Source organism: Monodelphis domestica, chromosome 4, assembly GCF_027887165.1.
Source record: "Monodelphis domestica isolate mMonDom1 chromosome 4, mMonDom1.pri, whole genome shotgun sequence".
Classification (NCBI taxonomy): Eukaryota; Metazoa; Chordata; class Mammalia; order Didelphimorphia; family Didelphidae; genus Monodelphis; species Monodelphis domestica.
The window spans coordinates 319,867,891-319,891,715 of NC_077230.1; the positions used below are offsets into that span (position 1 = coordinate 319,867,891).

Consider the following 23,825-nt stretch of genomic DNA (forward strand, 5'->3'; position numbering starts at 1 on the left):
TCAAGCACAAAATCTTTCATTTGCTTTTAAAATCCTACCTACCTTGTCAGTTTTCATATCTTACTCCCCTCCATGCATTCTGTGATATGGTGACTACACTGACCTCTCCTTATTGTTCCTCAAACAACACTCCCAACTTTGTGTTTTCACTGGCCCATTCCTGGAGTCCACAAGTTTCAGCCAGATCCCTCCTTCTGCAAGAAGTCTGTCCCAGGACACCTTAATCTTCATGCCTTCTCCCGAGACTATCTCCAATTTATTCTGTATATATCTTGTTTGTATATAGCTATTTGTATTTGTGACTGTCAGGTCCTTGAGAGCACAGGCAATTTTTTTGGCATTCAAAGCTCTTTATAATTTAGCCCCACCCTTTCTAGACTTCTTATATCACAACCTCCTCAACCTTAAGAACTCCTCTGTTCAGTGACATTGGCTTCTCTGCTTTTTCTAGAACAAGACAGATACCTCACCTGTTAGCTCCAGACATTTTTGTGGCTCCCCTCCCCCATACATGGAATGCCAAGTCCTGGCTAAAATTCCACCTTTTACTGGAAGCCTTTCCCATTTCTTTTTAATTGAAGTGCCTACCCTCTCTTATTTCCCATTTATCCTTATATATTGTCTGCCCCATTAGATTGTAAGCACCTAGAGAACAGGAACAGTCTTTTGCCTTTCTTTGTATCATTAGCATGTGGCATAGTGCCAAGTACATAGAGGGTGCTTAATAAATTCTTATTGACTAACTGAACCTGACCTATGCATTCCAAGCTCCATTTGTTGACACCCTCCCTCTATCTCAGGCCTGTGGTTTATTGACAAAAATTCTGCTGATTATTTCTTTTATCCATCCTCCCCTAAGCCTTCCAGAGAATCCAAAACAACACTCTACCCTTAAAGTATGGTATTCAGTAAGAATTTTGATGTTGGTCCTATCAGTGATCCTGGTCTGACCATTGCTTTTTGAAGTATTTTGTTCAGAGTATAGAGATCAAAAGTTAAGAGTACATTAGATGATCTACACTGATGAGAGAACTGGATCATTTTCCTTCTAGCTCTGACCTAGATTTTTCCTGCTTCAGTTCTTCAAATCCTGCTTATGGTTTTTGAAGGGATGTCGTGTGGAAGAGAGATTAAATTTGTTTTGATTGGTCCCAGATGGCAGAACTAGGAGCTAACCATTGGGCAAGAAGCTTCAAAGACAAAAATTTAGCTGTGACTGAAATTCTGTTCAGGTACAAATTAAACAAGAGAGTTTCTCAGTCTCTTTTGAGCTATGATCTGTGAATCTTAAGTTCTTTAAGAACTTATTAATCATTTAATAATACTTGTTACTTAAAAGCTGTTCTCACACCTCACTGTCAGGCAATAGCCACAGCATTATTGACAATGTAGCAGAAAAAAGCAATGCTTTTCCTTCTTGTGGGCCCACTCCTGACAAGGTCAAGCCATGGAAATAAAAAGTCAAAGCTTCTTGCCTCAGACCTTAGGACCCACTTTCTATGTATGCTCTATTACCAAGTCCCTCCATCTTCTAAAATTCAGCAGGGTGAAGTCAGAAAGAATTTACTCAGTTTTATAATTACATGGCTTAGAAGATATTTCCAGAGTTTTGAAAGGCTATATTCTTTGTCAGAAATTAGGAAAAGGGTATTAACTTATCAGATATAGCAACAAGAAAACAGGAGTCTCATAATTACTTCAAACCCAAGCAACCAGAAAACTCATAACTTTCATATTTCTCCTTCATTTCTGTGTGTGTGTGTGTGTGTGTGTGTGTGTGTTGAAAGGGTAAAACAATCTTTATTAAAGATAGATGCAGAAGGACAGATAGTGATTCAGTGGATAGAGAGCCAGGCCTGGAATCAGGAGGACTAGCCTCTGACATTTCCTAGCTATGTGATCTTGGGCAAGCCACTTAACCCTAGTTGCCAACCCCTTAGCACACTGAGATTCTAAGACAGAAGGTAAAGTTTTTAAAAAATGTATTAAGGAAATAGCTTTCAGGTAATACGGCAAATACAAATTGAATTGTAAAGCACTCAGTATGTGCCAGGTGCTAGGTATACAAAGATAAAAACAGCACAGTCCCTATCCTGAGCTAGTCATACAAATAAATCTTGACACAGGTTAGGAAATGATTAAGTGCCTGAGACTCAGATTCAAGAAACAAGGAAATAACTTTTATCTGGGAGGATTGAGGTGAGGGGAATGTAATGCCAGAAGTAATACCTAAAGTAGATTGTGAAGAACTCCCTCCATATCTTTGCTGACTGATATTCTTCCCTTTTTTCAAGCCCCAGTTAAGGTCTCACTCACTATTAAAGCCTTCTTAGGACCATAAATACAAATTATCCTTACTTTCCTAAAACACACATTTTTCCATCTGACTGTACCTCTGAACTCATTATGTTTTAATGGTTATTGACATATTGATGTATTTTTGTTATATATCATGATTATATATTTATTAATACATATTACATATATTGTGGCTATTTGTGTATTAATCTCATCTCCCCACTAAGCTGTAAAGTCCTTGAAAGCAGAGACTTTTATTTTTATTTTTTTAATATCTCACACAATGCTTTGGACTTAGTAAATGCTTAATAAATATTAAATTGTGAAGATCAAATGAGTTAACATGTAAAGCACTTTGTAAACCTTAACGTACTCCATAACTACTATAGCTATATAAACACTGTGTAATTTAGATATTAATTGAAATTAGGAAGCAGAATTCAGGATAATTTTTTTTTTACTTATTGGTTATAGGAATTATAGCCCATTCTGTAAATGATGGCTACGTCTTATTCTGAAGCCTGCATTCTTGGAATTTTTAGAGAATAAGATAAAAATGATACTTAACACAATTGTAGAATCTTAGCTGACCCTGAAGAATGCCCTGTAATTTAAACACAGAAGAACTTAGATAGGGCCTAAAGGATCAGTGGTAGCAGTTAGAAAACCTAAAATGTTAGTTTGTGAGAACCTGCTGGGTAACAAAAGGAATGACACCCCAAAGACAGCTCATACTGCTGTGTTTATTTACACAGCAGTTGTGTATATTTAACCAGTAGCTTCAGTTCTCACTTCCAGATTTCAACCCTACCGTAGCTCACTATCTCTTTAATCTGATGGGCATATATTTATACTTCTTCCTTCCATGTAACTCTCTTTTCCAAGTTTTACAGTGATACACAACTTCAAATTGTAGCACTGAACGCATTTTGAGTGCGAACTAATAAAGAATTATTTAGATGCATACTTTAATGTAAAAACAGTAGCTAGCATTTATATTGAAATTTTGCAAAGCACTTTATAAATATATTTGTGTTTTGTCCTCCCAAATGGGATGGAGAGAGAGGCAAATAAAGGCTAAATGATTTGCTTGAGTCACAGAGCTATTATCTGAGGTAACATTTGAACTCAAGTCTTCTCTATTTCTGGTTCAGTACTCCATCAACTATGCCATCTAGCTGCCTAAGTATGCTAAATATCCAGACATACTTTAAGATCCCTACTGAAAAGATATATATCTTAATAAGTCAGTGCTAGAAGAAGATATTTTTTCCAACAGCAATATCTTATTTAAAGTTTAAATTGGATGCTATTTAATTTGCAGCATCTTTTCTATGAATTTTTCTTATTGTCTTCAACTGAAAATTTATTCTTAATAATAATAACTCCCAAAATTCTACAATTTGCAAAACTGTTTTTATTTCATTCAATTTTGTCAAAAATCACATTCTAGATACTGTAATTCTGCTACCGTGTTTTTTCCTAATTTGCTTATCTCAAGAAAAAATTGTAATTGTTTTAGTATTTACTTTTCCCATTTAATTAAATTATGACCTCATTAGAAATATTTGTATAAATTTTCTTCAGGATCATAATAATTTAACTATCATAGCAGCCTGCAGAAATATGAGGGGAAACTTGGACAAATAATCATTAAACACTTATTAAATGCCTACTGTGTGTCAGACACTGTGCTAGGCAGTAGGGGTGTCCTTGCAATGAATGTGAATTTGTTGCATTTCTGGTTCTGTAGGGTTTTGTTTTTAGGGTTGTTTTTTTTTTTAACTGAGTAATCATTCTGCTTCCTTGCTTTATATGCATTTCTCTGACGTTGTACTTAGTTGGGAGAGAGGGAGGGAGGGAGGGAGGGAGAGAGAGAGAAGAGAGAGAGAGAGAGAGAGAGAGAGAGAGAGAGAGAGAGAGAGAGAGAGAGAGAGAGAGAGAGAGAGAGAGAGAGAGAGAGAGAGAGAGAGAGAGAGAGAGAGCGCTAAACTGGCTGTGTGGTATGTGTATATATGAGGGTTAGAGAGAGAGTGAGCGAGAGTACACAAGAGAGCTGGTTTGACCAGAAACAGAACTGCCCGTGACAGATTAAGAGACAAGGGAGGCTTGGAATCCGAGTCCAGCAAAGGAGAGTGGAAATTTACAGCTGCTCCGTGAGTGTTCAAGTGATCACTTTCTGCTAACATTTTCCATTGGTAACAGTTGATCGTCAAAAAGGCAAAGTCAAGACTGAATTGTGGAACTGCTTTCCTGTGCCACGTGTCTGCAATAAAAGACAACATCTATTAAATGGAAGATAAAGACTGCTTCATCTAAGGGACTTTGGGACTGGGAGAGAGCTGTCTTCAGCACCTCACCATGTGGCTATTAGTTTCTGCTTAAGCCCGGATGTTCCTCTGAGGCTGGGTGAGTATCTCTCGAGTTAGCTCTTCTTATTTAGATCATTAAAGCAATGGGGGCTAATATTAATATTCACTTTAAAGATACAATTTATAGTTACTGTGCTGCTGTTACCTTATTGCATTTGTGTCTTGTAAAATTGCTGTTACCAGGAGAGGTTAAAAAAAAAAAACAACTACCAAACAATACTTCTCTGTTGCCTAAGGCACTTGAATCATGACCAACTATTCTGAGGCCATGGAATATCTTACTTTGGAAATGGGTTTTTATTTACAGAGGGTTTCCAAAAATAAAACAGTTGCAGTGTATCATTTCTCATCTTTCTCACTAGACTGCCTAAAAATGTAGAAATTGATCATTTTCTTTATATAAAAGTCAACTGTTTATAGTTAATTCAAAACTATTATTAAAATCATGTGATAGAATTCAGTGTGAGTACAAAAGTTACACTAAACATTGCTCCAGAATTAAAATGTTATATGGTAATGACAGTTCAGGAGGAAGAGAGCAATATTTAAATGTTAAATGATTGAGAAATGAAATATATAAATGAGATATTATAAATATAATAGTCACTAAAATTAGATGTCACTTTTCAGTACACGACAAAGCAAAGATAAATAATGATTCCAATGGCTATTATTTTTCAGCCACATCTCTTCAAGGTCTCACATTCATTTTAGCTTCATATTTATAACTTTTTTAAGTATTAGTATTAAAATATGAGAACAATTATGCTTTTATAAGAAAATGCCCCCAAAAGAGCTAGGAAATCTTAAAATATTTACCTAGATTCCAATAAAACCTTGTGTATTTATACATGTTTAAAATAGGAAGTTATATGTTAACATTATGTATCTTTTAAAAGGCATGGATGAATAAATTTAGCATGCACTCACTCTGTTGGGGAAGAAAGGAAGTGTATGTTCTTAGCTGTTAAAACTGAGTCATTAAATAAAGATGTTCTGTGTTAGGCAAAAGGCTAATCAGTTCTCTGCAAGTTCTGCCATGGAATCACAGATTTAGTAAGAAATATCATTTAGGTATGGATGAGAGAGAGGGGAGAGAGAGAGAGAGAGAGAGAGAGAGAGAGAGAGAGAGAGAGAGAGAGAGAGAGAGAGAGAGAGAGAGAGCTATAAACTGAAGTTGGATGGTATTTTCATGAGCATATTAAAAGTAGTTTGACTAATGTAAAATAAAATGATTTGTTTATACTTACTTTTAATGTCTTATTTATGTGTACAAGAAGAAGTCTGTAGAACATGTTATTGTTGTTAGATTTGGATTTTGTTTGTTTTGCACTTTATATAATAATATTAAAAAATCCATCTGAGTTGTGGATTTTTTTGGTGGAGGGGGAGGGATGGTTATGTTATATTTCCCTGAAAGTTAAAAGTAAATAAATTAGTGATATGATCACAGACACTTTCACTTCCTTGAAGCATTTCCCACACACACCCCTTCTTTAGATTGGCCACAAACTTGCCATTTACCTTCATAGTCTTCACAATGTTTCCTTTATATTTTGAACTACTAGTTTACTGGTGTTGATTAGTATATTTCCAGTACTATAAGCTGATTTAGACTTTTGAGAATTCCAAGTATTTCTCCAACTTATCATTGGATTACATTCTAAAATTTCATTTTTAAATTGAATTTTGGAAACTCAGAATGTGACTTCCCTTAGAAACATTATAAATAGTGGTTAAGTATCTAGGTTGTCCTGCAAAAGCCAAAAAAGAACATTATGTAAAGCTTCAGAATTAATATTTGAAGAATAACTTGTAAATGGCCACCTCCAGAGAATAAACTACTAGAAACATGAAAGATATAATTTCTATATGACAGAAATACTGCACATTTGCAAATAGAAATCATAGAAAACAATATTCTTGCAGCAGTACAATAAATAAAGCAGAAAATAGTTTAAGGAGAAAACATTTTTACTTATTATATATACTCATGTTTGAAGGAAAGGAGTTTTCAAGGAAGAAAAAAAATGAAATGGCATTTTTACCTAAAATTAATGGCAAATCACAAACATTACTCCTAGACTTATAAACCATAATTGTGGTCTTTTGAGTCTCATAAATGAATCAAAGAAAAAGCAAAGGGAAACTTTTCTGAGACAAAAGAGTAGGAGTTAGAGAAGGTATTAAAAAAAGATTTATGTGAGAGAGTCACCTGAGGTAGAAATAATCAAGGTTGGAGATTTCAAAAGAGGAAAGGGAACAAGATCACTGAAGAGGTGGGCCAAGGGGGAGAGTAGGGCTTAAAATGTGAGATAAGGCAGTTCTCTATTCTGGCCTTGAAGTGGCAGGCCAGGACAGCTTGTTGGTTGAAGCCTTGAAGTAGGTAGAAAGAACTGGCTGTATGGAATGTCTGTCTATCAGGCATTGGCCTATTTGAGTTGTACTTTTTTGGTGTTCTCAATCTCTCTTTTTCTCATATATAATATTTGCATGCACGTATGTATAAATAAAATATACATATACACATGTACATATCTTTAGATGTAGACATAGACATACAAATGGTTATTATCAGCATTAGGAAATGTAGCTATTTATCTAGACATGTCCATATTTAGCAGGCCCAAATATAGAGAACCATTAACTTAACTGGTGTTTGTATATTAAAAGGTGAGACTGACAACGCAAATGTCAAATTAGCTCAGCTTTGTAACTTTATTGTAAGTAGAATAAATAAACTCCATCTTCCTCTCTATCTCAATCCCTGCCCTTATCTGGGAGGCTTCAACATTCACGTTGATGTCCACTTCAATAACCTTTCTATCTGCTCTGTTACTATACCACAGCTATACTTAGGAACAGTTACAACCTTGATCTTACTATCGCTCATAATTGTTCTACTTCCATGATCAAGAATTCCTAAATTCCTGGACTTAATTATAACCATCTAACATTCCATCTCTTCCCCTAAACCAGTTCTTTATGATGTGCTTTTTGTCCCTCAGTACTTCCTAACCACTTTATTCTTTTCCCAGTCTTGATTCTATAGTTAAATGAGTCAATATTATACAATCTTAAATTATCACACACACCTCTATCCTTTTGTTACTGAGATTTTGCCAAAACTCAACTTTGGATTGCTCCCAAAATCTAACTCTTCTTCCTCTTCTTCATGTGCAGATGAGTAGAGCTAGACAATGTCATACATCTGTGCTGACCAAGGTCACTACAAGTTTAAGTTATTCAATCTCAATTGCAGCAAGGCAATTGCTTTTCACCTCCCCAGTTGACTTCCCTCAATGGCTATTTCAAGTCTTCTTTCTTCAAGCATCTCATACTACCTATTTCTTTTTCCTCTTCTCTGAGCAGAGGACCACAATTCATATTTTATTGAAAAAAACAGATATCACTTACCATGAGTTTTCCCTTCTTCCCTTTCCTACCACTCAAAGTTCTGTGACATCATTCCCCCTTCTATCCTTTAATCTAGTCTCTGACAAAGAGATGGTGGCCCTTCTCATGAAGGCCACCTCCTCTAGAAATAAATTTGATTTCTTCCCCTCCAATGCCCTCTGGTAGATTGTTCAACAATCATCCCCTCTTTCTATTCTTTAATTTTTTCCTTTTTTTTTTTACTGCCTCCTTTCCTGTAGTTTAGAAATAAGACTATTTCTCCCACTTCATCTTACCATTTCCTCAAGCTATCCTTCTATAGATCTCTCTTTCCTGTTCACAGCCAGACTTTGAAAAAACTATTTGTTTAAAGCAGATAGTTGAAACATACATAGAACCTTAATTAAGTTGCTAATTCTTCTTTTATAGGATTTAAATCCAAATTGAGATGTTACCCTTAATATATACATATTTGAATAAATGTAGTATTAATTATTTCTTTTTGACAACTATTTTCCCATTTTAACAAAATAAGTAATTGTAGGCTAGTGTTCTCCTTAAGAGTTATTGACACATCAGATAGGGTATATTTCTTTCATCTAAATATGCAAACACCTTAAAAATGTGGGAAAATGCTTTGCCAAATTTATTTCTTGGTAACCTTAACATTGTTTTATATCCGACTTTAACTATATATAATTATGACATGAAAGATCATTATGGTGTCAGGGTCATATAGAGAGAGCAAGCCTAAGAAGTCAGGAAGACCTGGGTTCAAGTGTCACACTTACAAGGCTCTAGGATCCTAGGCAAATCACTTAACATCTCAGTCCCCAGACTATTCTTTAAGATTGCAAAGATGTGTCTTTGCTTTCAGAAGTTCTTTACTGAGAGTTCATCTTTACATGAAATCACAGGTCTGGGGGAAAAAAAGTTAAGTTTTTAGAGATATGATATAGTTCCAGGCTCTGGAGTAGGAAGGACCTGGGTTCAAATTGTGGGTTTTAAAATTAATAATCGATAACTAAATATTATATTTTATAAAGTTTTATTAATAATAACTAAAACAAAAGAACTTCCTGACTTCAGCCCAGTCACAGGTCCAAAAGAGAGAGCAGGAGGAGTTACAGCCACTTAAATAGAATCACGCAAAATGTGGGGATGCAGGAAAATGGAATTTGGGGAAATACTAAGGGACTTCTGGGGAATTAAGTCCAAAGGCTCAAAATCTCCATTCATACAAAATTTAACCTCAGACACTTTCTAGCTATATGATCCTGGGCAAGTCATTTAACCATGTTAGCCTAGCCCTTGCTCTTCTGTCTTAGAATTGTTACTAAGACAGAAAGTAAGAAGTTTTTTCTTAAAAGAGGGATATAGGGGACAGCTGGCTAGCTCACTAGATTGAGAGTCAGGCCCAGAGATGGGAAGTCCTGGGTTCAAATCTAGTCTCAGATACTTCCTAGCTGTGTGACCCTGGACAAGTCACTTAACCCCTATTGCCTAGCCCTTACCATTCTTCTGCCTTAGAACCAATACCCAGTATTGATTTTAAGATGGAAGGTAAGGGTTTAAAAAAAAAAGAGGGATATGATATGATCTATATTTGATTTCTCCTCAAAAATATATTTAAATCCTTGAAAATTTTTAACAAGTCTAAATTATGGTAATACTTTATTTTCATTATATAGTCATACATTCAAAATAGAAACATCCAAGTCTATTTCCTTCGACTCATTCATTTTATAGTCTTTGATTTAGTCTACTTACAAGATATGTATCACTTCTCTAGAATACTCATGTTAATCTTTTGACATAAATAGTTGTATAAGGTGGCTGCCTAAGCTTAGGAAGAAAGTACAAGCCATATGTCCACTTTCATTGCTCAGAGTTAGAACCATGTTTTTTGAAAATGTGTTTTACCAGTGAGAAGACTATGCAGAATATCACAAAGGTAGTCTGCTAACATGATATAGGTATTAGGCATCCCAGAGTCTGGAGTCAAGAAGATCTGAGTTCAAATGTGACCCCACATAATAACTGTATGACCTTGGGCAAGTCATCCTACCTTCTGTTTTTCTTAGTTATCTCAAATGTAAAAATGGGTATCAGATTAACACTTACCTCTCAGAATTAATGTGAGGATCAAATGAGATATTTGTAAAGCGCTTACAGTGCCTGGGACATAGTAGATATAGTTTAAATGCTAGCTATTTTTATGATTATTATTCTCTTGTTACATTAATGTTTGTAAAATTAGAATGTCTAGTCTTTTGTTCTTGACAAGAATTATAGTTAAAATCTTAGGCATAGCTGATCTTACCTAACAAATGAGTTTTTGACAAGTTGTGCATCAGCTGACTTTTTAATAAATCAAAACATTTTAAATGTACTCAAGGAGTTTGTTATTTAAAAGAGTTCTAGTTTGAATCATACATAAGAAAATAATGGCCAAATCTGACTCCTCATAAATCTGGATTTCACATGTTATGTTTAGTGGAAATGAAATTAACACTTGTGAAACATTATTTGAGATAGCCTCATTATTTTGTTACAGAGGAATTTTTCTCTGAGTACTTTGCTAGAAATCACATTCCTAGCCAGAATTTCATCAGATCATAGAATTTAGAGCTCAAAGAGACTCTAAAGTATCATCTTAGTCAACCCCTTCATTTTTTCAGTTGAGGAAAATGAGTTTCATGGAGATGAAGTCATTTTTTCAAGCTTGCCCAAGTATTAAGTGGCAGAACTAGAATTTCGACTCAAATCTTCTGTCTTGGAGTCCTGTATTCTTTGTACCATATGACACAAAGCAGGAACTGAATCAGGATTAAAAGACATATTTGGAGAATTAATCAGATCTCATTCCCCTTTTTTTTAAACTCTTATCTTCTGTCTTGCAATCAACACTGGGTATTGGTTGCAAGGCAGAAGAGTGGTAAGGGCTAGACTATGGGGGTTAAGTGACTTGCCCAGGGTCACACAACTGGGAAGTGTCTGAGGCCAGATTTGAAACTAGGACTTCCCATATTTAGGCCTGGCTCGCAATCCACTGAGCTACCCAACTCTCCTCCTCATTCACTTTTATCAAAGGATTGTCATTATTTTAATCCTCATGAAATGTTTTTGGAAGGCAGCATGAGGGTCACTGACATCAAGTGCAATAGGTATTTATGATGCCTTTTGCCAACTGAAATGGATGAGGAAATGAAAGAAAGCATTAAGAACTACTCTTTTAGGACACATGCACACCTGAGGACAGGTATGATCTCATTGGAGAATATGATTCAGTACTATTGTTAAACTTTGCCTGCCAGCTTATCAAATACATTCTTCATGGGTCAGATCCAGTTCTGCTTAACATATTCTATCCACAACCTGGATGACAATCACATTTAGCAACAAGGATTTATTCATTATCTATTATGTGTAAGGCAGTGCAGATACTCCTGAATTTAAGAAATAGATAAAGTAATTGGAGCTAAAGGTTATAATTATAAAAAGATAAATAGCAATTGTCATTGTTTTGTCATTTTTCAGTTATGTCTGATTCTTTGGGGCCCTTTTTTGAGAGTTTTCATGGTAAAGATACTAGAGTGGTTTGGCATTTCCTTTTCCAGCTCAATTTACAGATGAGGAAACTGAGGCCAACAGGGTTAAGTGACTTGCCCAGGGTCATAAAGCTAGACAGGGTATGAGGTCATATTTGAACTCAAAATGAGTCTTCCTGACTCCAGCCCTAGTGCTCTATCCACTGTTACCTAACTGTAAATAGTACAAAGTAAAATATTAAGTACTAAATAAGTGGTACAGTAAATACTACAGAAGTTCAAGGGTAGGGGAGATCAGTTTGAGTCAGTATAGTCCAGGAAATATTCTGGAATAGACAACATGTTCATCTAATTTGTAGATGGCACTAAGCTAAAGGAGATGTCATACATTTTTAAAAATGAAATTATTGATGCTTTATTTTTTAATTTAACAGTCATTAACCAAAAATGCTTCTCCCCAATATAGCTGTGACCTGTAAGGAAAAAATACTAATGCAGCCCATCTGATAATACATGAAATACCTTGTAATAATAGTTTCTACTTTTCTATGGAGAGGAGGGAACTGGGTTCCATTATCTATTCTCCCAGACAAATATTCATCATACCATCTAATCTGAGGTTAGATGTCTTTTAGTGTGGTCTTAATTCACATTATTTCAGTGATTGTGTATGTTCTCCTGGTTTTCCTTATTTGATGCTTCATTCATTCATACAAGTTTTCCTGTGTTTTTTTTTTCTCTGAATATCTTCTATTCACAAATTCTTATGGCAGGATAATATTCCATTAAGGTCATATACCATAATTTATTTAGCCAATCTCAATTCCAGTTTCATATAAACTCCAACCCTGCTGGAGGGCCAGATTTGACTGTACTCTGTTTTTACACAGTCTCAACTAAGAATGATTTTTACATTTTAAGATAAAATGTAGTTGTACTTCAAATTGTAAACTCTCTAAATCATATCTAAACTTTCTAAAAACCTTATCTAAGATAGTGAAGTGTTAACAGGTAAAAAACTTTGCATTTGCCCATTACATAAATGTTAAGATTTTATTGGGGATTATCCAAATGGTTTTCTTTTACTTTTTTTTATACCTGGTAGTAATTATATTTTTCTGAGTTTTTTCTGTGCCTTAAAAAAAAATCTATTCCTAGCTCAAGGGCCATATAAAAATGAGCAGTGACTGGAATTGACCAAGGGATGTGGTTTGAAAACCCTTGCTTTAATCAATATGGATCCAGTTTTTTTACTATCTCAAAAAGTATCTCAATGAATATTTTGGTATACATAAGATCTTTCTTGTTTGACCTCTTTGAATATATTTAAAAAGCAGTGGGATTGATGTAATAAAGGTATTAAAATTGGTGTCTTTTCTTACATAATTCTAAATTATTTTCTAGACTATTTGAGCCAATGTATGATTTTTTTTGTAAGTTAGGAATGAAATATAAAATTATCTTAATAAAGTATATAAGAAATAAATTGAATGAATCAAATAAAAGATGGCACATGTAAGAAATTCAAACTGCAGACCTATAGCATGAAAAATAAAAAGCTTAGTAGAAAACAATAAAGAAATTACTTAGGAGCCTATCACTGTCACTGAATTTCAAAGTTGAAAGAGACCTCAGAGACTATCTATTTAATCTAACCTATACATGGATTGGAGACTCCTCTACAGCGTACCTAGCAAGTGATCATCCAACTTTTTTTGTGAAGACCTCCAAAGGTCTCCTACTGTACCTACTCCATCCTAAATCTGTTTCTCAGCAACTTCTCCATTATCCCAAGTTCTACCCTACTGGGATCTAGCAAAGCTTGATAGAATGGAAAGTACACTAGATTTAGCTGAATTCAAACTATCTCAGTCTCTTACTACCTAATGGCATTGGAAAAGCAGGAATACTTCACTGACCTCAGTTTTCTCATCTGTAAAAGAAGAGGTTTGAACTGTAAAACATCTGAGCTTTCCTCCAGCTGTACACCAATGTCAAATCTAATGTTTCTTCCATATGACAGTCTTTCGAAGGCGTGAAGATAGCTATCACAGATCTGAAGATAAATCTGACTCATTGGAATGCACTACAATAAAAAAAATATGTGGAATTTATGAGGAGTATAAATATTTTTTAAAGTAGGAGTCTAACTTTCAAGGTAATCTCATAGTGCTCATCACTGATCCTTATAACAATGTTGCTCAAATTATGTTACCTTGGGGATATTATAAAGCAGTCCAAGGAGTTCCTTCAAGTTATAATGGCAAACAGGGACATAAGGCAAACTGTTTTACTATTTATTTTAATTGCAACATTTAAAAAAATTTTAAATATCTTTTAAAAAGTTCAATCAAAGAGTTTGTTTTTGTTTTTGTTTTTCAAGAAGGGCTTTATAAAATTTTTGAGAAACATTGCCTTGGGGTAATGTGCCCAGTTTGGGGCAACTTAAAAATGAAACAGAGAATCTGTTCATGGTTCAGAGAAGATTTTAAAAAAATAAGTAAAGGCCTGGAAAAGATGACACACAGAATAAAAGTTAAATAAACTAGAGTTATGCATCTAAAAAAAGAAGGAATGATAAGGAATAAACTTACTGCTACTCTTGTTATATAATATGACAATTGTTCCCTCTGTTTTCAGAGACTATAAAATAAAATAAAACTAGCCATAGTGATTTAAGCTATGAGGAAATCATAAATTAATTGATGATTTAAGGTATGAGAAAAAATAAAGGAAAAACAAGTTAATTTTTAGAAGGAAGTCACTGAAAATTTTTGGAACTCTATAAAAACCATATCTAGGAGGGTGAAGTGTAACAGGTAGGAAAACTTTGTATTTGCCTATTACATAAATTTTAAGATTTTATTGAGGATTATTTAATAGTTTGTTTTACTACTTTCTGATATCTAGTAGTAATTACATGTTTCTGAGTTTTTTTGTAACTTTCAAAAAGTCCATTTAACCTAAGAAATCTTCTAACCATCCTCCTACCTCCTTCTTTTCCTCTCTTCCTTTTTAAAAGAAATTGTTTGGCAACTTTAGAAAAGGCCACCACTGGCTCTCAAGAGAGCACCATTATTATTGTTATTTTAACATTTACTGTGTGGTCACAATGTATTAGGCAATATAATCTGCTTTCGAGACATGCCAAAATGGTAGAATATGTCCCAAGGGATGTGAATTTTCTCTTCCCACAAGAAAATTTTTATTCTAATTCTAATGACCAAAGCCATTAGGCTTTAAAATTTCTAAGAGTCATACAGAAAAAGTTGCTTTAAAAATTCTACTTGTTTCTCATTTTCCCATAGTAGTCCCCCCGCCCTTAAAATGTCAATTTCAACCCAGTTAAAATAAAACTTTAAAATGTTAGTCATTTTGCTGTGGAAATGATAATTAATAGTAGGTACCTTTTTGTAGTTTCTGATCTACTTATTTCCCCATCTATTTGTTTTCAATCATATCCTTGAGTAGCTAACTGTGCCTTCTAATTATATTAAAAAATGTATATAGAAGAAAAATGGGAAATTGAGAGGAGAGGAGACACTGATTTGCTAGGGCTGTAGCTCCTTGCAGGACAAGATGCACTAAATTGGATGGAGTATTACAAAACACTTAACCAAAAAATTAAGTGAAAGCATATTGTCACAATATTGTCAAGCTGCTATCAACAATGGCATTGGGACAGATTCTTTACAAGAGGAATTTCACTGGATCTTTAAGGTGTGCATTTTGGAATTAATTCTGTTATTAATACTTCAGGATACCATAATGATTTTGATTTTGATGTGCAGAGAAGGCAAAGGGACAAGAAGGAATCATCTTACACTTATAAAACAATGGTAATTCTGGATGATTTTTTTTTCAGTATATTCTTTACAAAGTAGTGCTGAATTACAACCAAGGAACCCTTGCAATGGACTTAGTTTTAGAATTCTGGGCTCCAAAGAAACACTTTTTGGAAAGAATCACTTAGTCCTATGCTATTTGTGAAGGTGAAGTATTCTTTTGATATGGGCTCTCTAAGATAGGAACTGCTTAGTCATGGTTTTCCTATAATGTAATTTTTATTTAAATGAACACTTTCCAGATCAAAAACCCGACAAGTGGGAATATTCATTCTAAAGAACCTTCTTTGGTGGGAAGGGTGGGGAGGAGAAGAAAATGATCTTTGTTTCCAATGAATAATGTTTGGAAATGACCAAATAAAATAATGTTTAAAGTGAAAAAAAAAAAGAACCTTCTTTTCCCCTTGAATTTAGGATATTTAAAATTACCAGATTTAGAAAGTATTGAAATTTCTTTTTCAGCTTAAGGAAAATGACTGCCTCATAACCCTAGATTTGTGAACAGAATTTTGAAATGAGTTTCTACTTATTGTAGAGTTTATATGCAGAGTTTATACACTAAACCTTGCAATTCTTGTTACCGAATGGCATTCAGGCAGAAACATTAGATACTACTCATATGCTTTTAAATTATTAGAGCTGGAAGATATTTTAATGTTTTAGTTCAGTCCTCTCATTTTGCCTTTTAAAATTTTTAAAGTGGAACAGTAGCTGGAATATCTATGCCAAAAAAATGATCTTTATTCTCTTTTTTCCCTTCTCTGAAAGCATAATCTCCTCTCCTATGCATGTATTACTGAGCTTGCTCAGATGATTAAAATTTTAATGAAATCTGGGCCATCTTCAGTTTTATCCTTTTATAATTTGAGAATGTGAAACATTTCCCTCTGTTAGGAAGCGGAATGTTGCCAGTACATGTTTGCTGCCTGCGTTACATGGGACAAGAATCGAACACTTTCTGGCATTTGCATCAGACTCTAAGCCAAGTATTAGATATATGATAAATCTAATAAAGTAGTAGATTTATTTAGCATTTAGATTATGAAAAGGTATCATATAATCAGATTTGGCTGAATTGGTTGGTTAGTCTGAATAATGTTTTGAAGATACTTGAAAATTAGATGCTATATAATTTCATCTTTTAGAACCTATATTTAAGTATTTAAGGAAAATCAGTTTTTGCACAACAAGAGTTAGAAGTTAGAGTTGATATACATCAAAACTTATTGCCCAGACTCAATGGGCACTTACAGTATAGTCTGGATTGGTCTTGGGGGCTTCTCTCTCTTAAAATTCATTGGATCATAGATATAGAGTTGGAAGACACCTCAGAGATCATTTAGTATAGTCTCCTCTTTTCATAGATGAATAAACTGAGACTCAGACAGGTTAAGTAACTTGTTCTGAGGTCATGGGGGTAATAAATGACAAATGTGGGCATAGATTCTCTAGGCTAAATCCCTGGGACTGCTGTAATTAGGCTCATGCTTCCCTTAAGGGCCCTTTTGCTCTGTAGCTGACAAAATATTAGACAAAGAACAGGTTAATTAGAGGCCAAAAGAGTACAAAAAAGGAAATCAAAATATAGGCCCTTTCTGGTAGCTTCTCCTCCTAAAGTCCAGCACTCTCTTTGCCATTCATAGCTTTGTTCTTAGGGAATAGACTTGAAGCCTCAGTAAAGAAACAATAGCACTTGAACTTGCTTCTTCTATTGTCAGCTTCATGTAACGCTGCTCTGGTGGGCACTCCTAATCTCTTTTGGGCCCATTTTAGCTCCCAACTTAGTTTCTGCATTCAGTCTCTTTCTGTAGCTTGGTCGGTTTCTCCAGCCTATTCTCCTGTTCTCCTTATGACTGGCCACTGACTGCTCTGACCACCTGGTCCATCCCTGTTCTTGCACATGTGCTTTCACTATGTCCCATTTGCTGGACAGTTGGCAGAAATGAAGGAGCAGCTCTAGTCACTTCAGAGCTGCTCACTACAACTTAATTCCTACTGTTCTTATAGTAATAGTAGTAGTCTCTCAGGAACTGAGGATGATGGTTGTCTTTGTGTGCTTTCATCTGTGATGTAGATGAGCATGCACAAAAACACTTGTTCATGAAGATTTAAGTGGAAAAGTCGATGCACAGAGACAGTCCCACTCTCTCGGCATTGGAAGCCTGGGTCCATTGGCACAAAAAGTTGTTACACCTGGAGACCTCCTCAGCTGCATTGGATGGCCGAGTTGTCTTTTGTGCTCCAACATGCCCTAAGCACTCCACAGTGCTTTGCTGCGTCGCCATCTCAGCCATTGAACCTTCTTGTTGGTTTCTTCCATCTGTTCGGCCGAAGCAGTCTTCACATGCTGGGTGAGCAAAGCCTTAGTTCACCAGGGGTCGACAACCCGATGGCTGCCCTCACAAGGTTTAGCTGGCTTGTCGAAGTCTTTGCCTGTTCTTATAGTGTTTGGTTAAAGTACCTGAGGTTCCTTTGGGCCCCCCTTGGAGTCCTTGCCATTAGTCCACTAAAAATTACTTATAGAGTTTACCTCATCTTCCTACTATCTAAATTCATGCCAGATGGCATTAATATTGAAAGTAGGAAGTTTAAAGATAAGTACCCAATACTATATTCTTGGCACAAAGTAGAGCTTAAATAATCTAAAAACTGCCTATTTGTGTCTTTGACTCTTTATCAACTGGGGAATGACTTGTATTCTTATACATTTGACTCAATTTTCTATATATTTGAGAAATAAGGCTTTTATTAGAGATACTGCAGTGATCTTTGAACCCAGGAATATAAAATCTAATATTGCTTCTATTTCTTCTCCTCCTGTTTGTCTGGAAGTAATGGAACCAGTTACCAGGATCTTGGTTTTTTTTGAAGTCATGCTTCAAAGAAGCTTTTGTATTTCCTCTTTTATCCTCATCAAGAGACTTCTTAATTTGTCTTCATTTTCTATCATCAGAGTGGTATCATCTGCATATCCTAGATCAGGGGTCCCCAAACTACAGCGCACAGGCCGCTTGAGACCCCCCAAGGCCATTTATCCAGCCCCCACTGCACTCCCAGAAGGGACACCTCTTTCATTGGTGGTCAGCATTTGCATCCTGTGTCCCTGGAGTACTGTAAAAGCGCCACGTTGCTCATATACAGTACTACTTCCAGTAACATAATCCTTTGTGTAGCTCCTTATTCTGAGAGCAACTGAAGGAGAACGAGGCACCGAGCAAAGGATTATGTGGCTGCACAATGGAAGATGTCAGCATGGAGTGGCAATCTGGGGGAGGGGATTCTGGACTGTGTATACTGCTGCCCAGTACAGTGGTGGCAGTGATGGGTCTGTGCAAGGTGTGACAGGTCTATCACAGCCAGGGCTGCAGCCTCCGCTATCCCAGACAGCAGTATACAGATTTGTTCATAGTTGTTTTTATAGTCCAGTCCTCCAACTGGCCCCCTGTGTAAAAAGCCTGGGGACCCCTGTCCTAGATGGTTGATATTTTTCCTAGCAATCTTAATTCCAGTTTTTTTATTTGTCCAGCCTTTATTGATGTGTTCTGCATTTAAGTTAAATAAATATGATGACAGTCTTTAACCAGTCACTTGTTCCATCTTCAGTCTAACTATTGCTTCTTGGCCCACACAAAGGCTCCTCAGGAAAAAAGTAAGATGATCTGGTACTACCATCTCTTTGACGACTTGCCACATTTTGTTATGATCCACACATTCAAAGGCTTTAGTGTGGTAAATGAAGCAGAAGTAGATGTGTTTTCTAGAACCCCCTGGCTTTCTTCATAATCCATTGAATGCTGGCAATTTGGTTTCTAGTTCTTCTGCCTCTTTAAAAATCTAGCCTGCTCTTCTCTCAATTCTCCATTCACATGTTGCTGAACCCTAGCTTGTGGAATCTTAAACATAAACCTTGTTGGTATTTGAAATGAATAATTGTTTGGTAATTTGAACATTCTTTGACATTTCTCTTCTTTGGGACAAAGACATAAACAATCTCTTCCAACCCAGTGGCCACTGTTGAGTTTTCCAAATTTGCTGGCATTTTGATTGCAGCACTTTGACAACATCATCTTTTACTATTTTAAATAGCTGGAATTCTGTAACCTCCACATGCCCATTTTTACATGAAATATTGCTTTTATAGCTCTTATTTTATTAAAGAGATTGATATTGACATCTATATTTGCTCTGATTCATAAGTTTGTCATCTTGACAAAACTCTATTAGCCGCTACTCTGTTTCTTTTTGTACTCCTAGGCCAAACTTGCCTGCTGTTCTAATTATCTTTTGATTTCTTACTTTAGCATACCAATTGCCTATGATGAATGTGACATTTAAAAAATATTATTTCTAGAAAATGTGTTAGGTCTTCATAGAACACATCAACTTTGGCCTCTTTAGCATCAGGAGTTAGAACATAGACTTGTCTTACTATGATATCGAACAGTTTGCCTTAAACAGATATTATTTTGTCAAGATTATACCCTACTACTGCTTTTCTCGGCCTTTTATTAACTGAGAACTATTCAATTTCTTCTAAGGAATTTTTGCCCATGGTATAGTATATATAGTGATCACCTGAATTAAATTTACCCATTCCCTTCCATTTTAAGTTCACTAACCCCTAAGATGTCATTATTTAATCTTTCCATCTTTTGTTTGACCATATCTAGTTCATCGATCTTCCATTCCAGTTTTGTATTTACATATGTCTGCATACAATTTAGCAAAATATTGATAACATTTAAGACTTTTAAAAATTATCACTGAACAAGGAGCAGCCTAGAGACCCTTTATTCCCCCAGAGCCCCTCATATTTGATCTGATTTAACCTAAAGCTGAAAACTCCCAAACTCAAGCCACCTACCAGCTTTAAGGAGACCTCATAGGTGTATGTCTGGCCTATTATGCCTGGCCCAACTTCAATTTCCCTAATACCTTCTTTGATGATATTAGGAAATATACCTTCCTGGAGGAAGGAGGAAGAAAATTAGTGTTCTAGTAGTACTTTTTTATTATTTTACTTCCACAATCCTTGCCAATTTTCTTATCCATATTGGTTTTCTGGTATACTATAAGTGTTGTACCAACCAGAAATATTGATGGATGATAATATTCTCCCCAAAACCTTATTCCAATAGTATTTTGAATAACATCTGAGATGGCCAGACTGTGTTCCCCAGTGTAGAGGTATAAAACATATGGGCCATGGTTGGTTCATCACACTCCTTCTGAGTGTGACCAAACCAGATTAAGATGTAATTAGGAAATATATGACAAAATAAATACAATAAAACATAGATAATATCAATATGATGTTTTCTAAGTCATTGTGCAACCCATAGGTATCCTTACCTCTGATTTAATGACCCCTGTTACTATTTGAGTTTGATACTACTGCCCTAGAGGACATGGGGCCACTGCCTTATCCTTCTAGCTCTATATCTTAAGGTAAGCCACCATCTCTTATACTGTACAATTATAAAAGGTACCAATAGTAAAAATTATAATCACAGATCATTAGAACTACTGGGGACTTTAGAAACTGTGTAGTCATATCCCTTCCATTTTACACATGAAGAAACCAATGATCAGGGAGATAGTCATACAGCTAGTTAGGGGCATAGCGCAGATGAGAATCCATGAATTTATCTGAAAAAATGTTATTTATTTAAAATAGATTCACGTTATTTGGTACTATGAGTAAGTCTGGATCCCCCCCCCCCCCAAGTCATTTAAAAAGATTTTATTGCAAGGGTTGTGCCAGAATTTTGTTAAAAGTGAAGTGTTCCATCTTCCGATAGACAATTGACTCAAGACGATAGAAAATGAAACATATTTTTGGAAACAGCCATTTCGGGGATTTTTTTTTTGCTTGATTTCTACATGTTTGTTAGAAGGGTGTGGTGTTTCCTCCCTCCCCCCCCAACTGGGGTTTAGGAGACAAAGTAAATAAATGCTTGTAAATAGAAAAAAAAAAGGAAAGAAAAAATTTAAAAGACAAAGGTTTCCAATAAATGGAAGCCAAACTCTGAGTAATCTTGACACATAATGAAATGCACCTCCCTTCCTTCTTTTTGTAGAGGGGGGAGTGTAATGGGCATGGAATGGAACTGACAATTGCAGTCACTGTCAAATAAGGTCACTATTGTTGGTTGGTGTACTCATTTTCTTTGTTAAGAGAGAGATTAATGGAGTGGGAATGAAAAAAAAAAGAATAAGAAACATCTTGAAATGACTGAAATAAAAAAATCAATAAACTTTAAATAAAGGGTTAGAAAAGTGTACTTGAACAAAAAAGACATCAAAATACTAATTTTATCTATACTATGTATATAACATTTATTTGACTGGTAGCTTAGTTGAAATGGGGAAGGGGAAGCAAAGGTTAGGAAGGTAACAAACTTTTGATCTTTTCACCATATATTTGGTCTAGTTTTTTAAAAAATATTGTACATGAAATAGTTTTGATTATGCTGGCTCTATTATTGTTTAGCCCATTTATAATCTTTCTAACATGATATTCACTCTAGTGAGAAAGCGCACTGGATTTAGTGTTAGAGGACTTGGGTTCTGCTCCTTACTCTCTGTGTGATTTGGGCAAGCCCCTTCACTTCTTTGGACCTCAGCTTTTTTCTCTGTATTAAAGGTGTTGAATTAGATAACCTCTGAGGTCCCTTTCAGCTCTTTTACCCTTTATGGCATAAAAGTTAAGATCTCATTTTGACTTCTAGTACCAGCTGTATGACCTTGGGCAAATCACTTAACCTCTCAGCTATATCTTCAATTAATTTAACTATAAAATGGGGATAAAATGATTTTGAAGGAAGTTTAATTTTTATAGTACTGTAAAAGTAAGCCTTTTGTTTGATATTTCAGGGAACTGTAAGTATACATAGAAACTATAAGTATAAGAATGATTAAAAATGCTTCCCTTAAAACAATTTCTAGATTTTTTTTTGTATAGGACTTAACAAAACTATCATTTTAATGAGAAAATTGAAGCCGTCCACCGACTTCACAAAAGTTCCTAGTGAGTGAAACACTCAGAAAAGGGAACCAGGGACTGAGAGAAAAATGGGTGATGGGTTAAAGTCTAATGAAAGGAGAGCATAAGGTGAGAAGAAAGACACAAAGACCAAGAAAGTTCCAACTTGAATTAGTCAGACAGCCAGTTAACTCTGATGTAAAAGAGCTTCACCCTTAGCCTGACCTACTAGTGTTTTATTGGGGTTAAAACAGTATAGGGGGAAGGGAGAATGATAATTAGACAAGTGGTCTGATACATTAACATTATGAAATAATTATCACAAGATACAAACTGCCTAATTCTAAGACAATAGGTATAGCTAATGCCGAAATCAGGAGTTTATATGGCCTAAGGTATCTAAGCTTATTTGATAAAGATATTAATTGATTGTTATTGGCAAAACAAGGAGACTGAGATAGCTGGTCAGTCTTCTGGAGTATAACCTCAAGGAAGGGTTAGGAATTTGACAAGGTTAAGGTTTAACTTAACTCAAGGTTACAGAAACCAATCATTAGAAATATCAAGAGTTAGCTTTTTAAACACCCCTAAAATATTATCAAGATTAGTATATGCCTGGGCTCCTACAAAAATGTTTTGTTTACTGCCAAATCAATGTGCTTAAAACTAACAAGATATTTTTGCATGGTATATATGTTAAGAAAAAATATTTATTAAATTTCCCTTTTTCCTTTTTTCTTTAAAGCATTCCATTGATATTATAAGAAGAACCGTGAGTGAAAAAAAAAATGCCTCTGTTTAGTAAGTCACACAAAAATCCAGCAGAAATTGTTAAAACTCTGAAGGACAACCTGGCTATATTGGAAAAGCAAGAAAAAAAGACAGATAAGGTATGAGTTAATTTAATTAGAGTTTTGTAAAAATGTATTTTTTTCTAAGAATAATACAAAATGAAAGGATAGTCTGAATCTTAGATGTTGACTGCCTATTAGAAGACTACCCAATTGTGTGGTTGAAAGAGCCCTCTCTCCAACTTCTGTGCCAGCCTTTCTATAGGATTCTGAACAAATCTTTTACCTCCCTACTCGGTCTCCTTGTTTTTTAAATGAAAATGTTCAGCTCAGTGACCTTTGAGATCTTTTCTTGCTCTGATTTAAATTTCAAATGATTTACATTTTAAATTTCAAAGACCATTTGAGTTTGATTATTTTTAGATTTTAAGTCATTGTTTATAGAGACCCATGGTCAATTCTCTGCCACAGTTTTGCACTCATAGGGACTGGGTTTAATTTCTGAATGCTAATTTCATTCCTTGGTGCATTGTTCATACCTAAAGTTGTTTCAGGAAAATTTCTTAATATACTTATGCCTAACTTTT

At 35.1% G+C, this 23,825-nt stretch overlaps 1 protein-coding gene across 5 annotated transcripts in view; it reads left to right on the forward strand.

Annotated features, from left to right (window-relative positions):
• The window catches only part of CAB39L (calcium binding protein 39 like), a 159,973-nt gene that overhangs the window by 71,824 nt on the left and 64,324 nt on the right, over nt 1–23,825 (forward strand). For 3 of the 5 annotated variants that reach the window (XM_007495410.3, XM_007495411.3, XM_056794838.1), the window contains 2 exons: nt 4,504–4,707; nt 23,193–23,337. In XM_007495410.3, coding sequence (XP_007495472.1) covers nt 23,236–23,337 — 102 coding nt within the window. In that variant the 5' untranslated portion in view covers nt 4,504–4,707; nt 23,193–23,235. The remainder of the gene's footprint in view (nt 1–4,503; nt 4,708–23,192; nt 23,338–23,825) is intronic. The other 2 variants (XM_001368658.5, XM_056794839.1) reach the window with 1 other exon arrangement.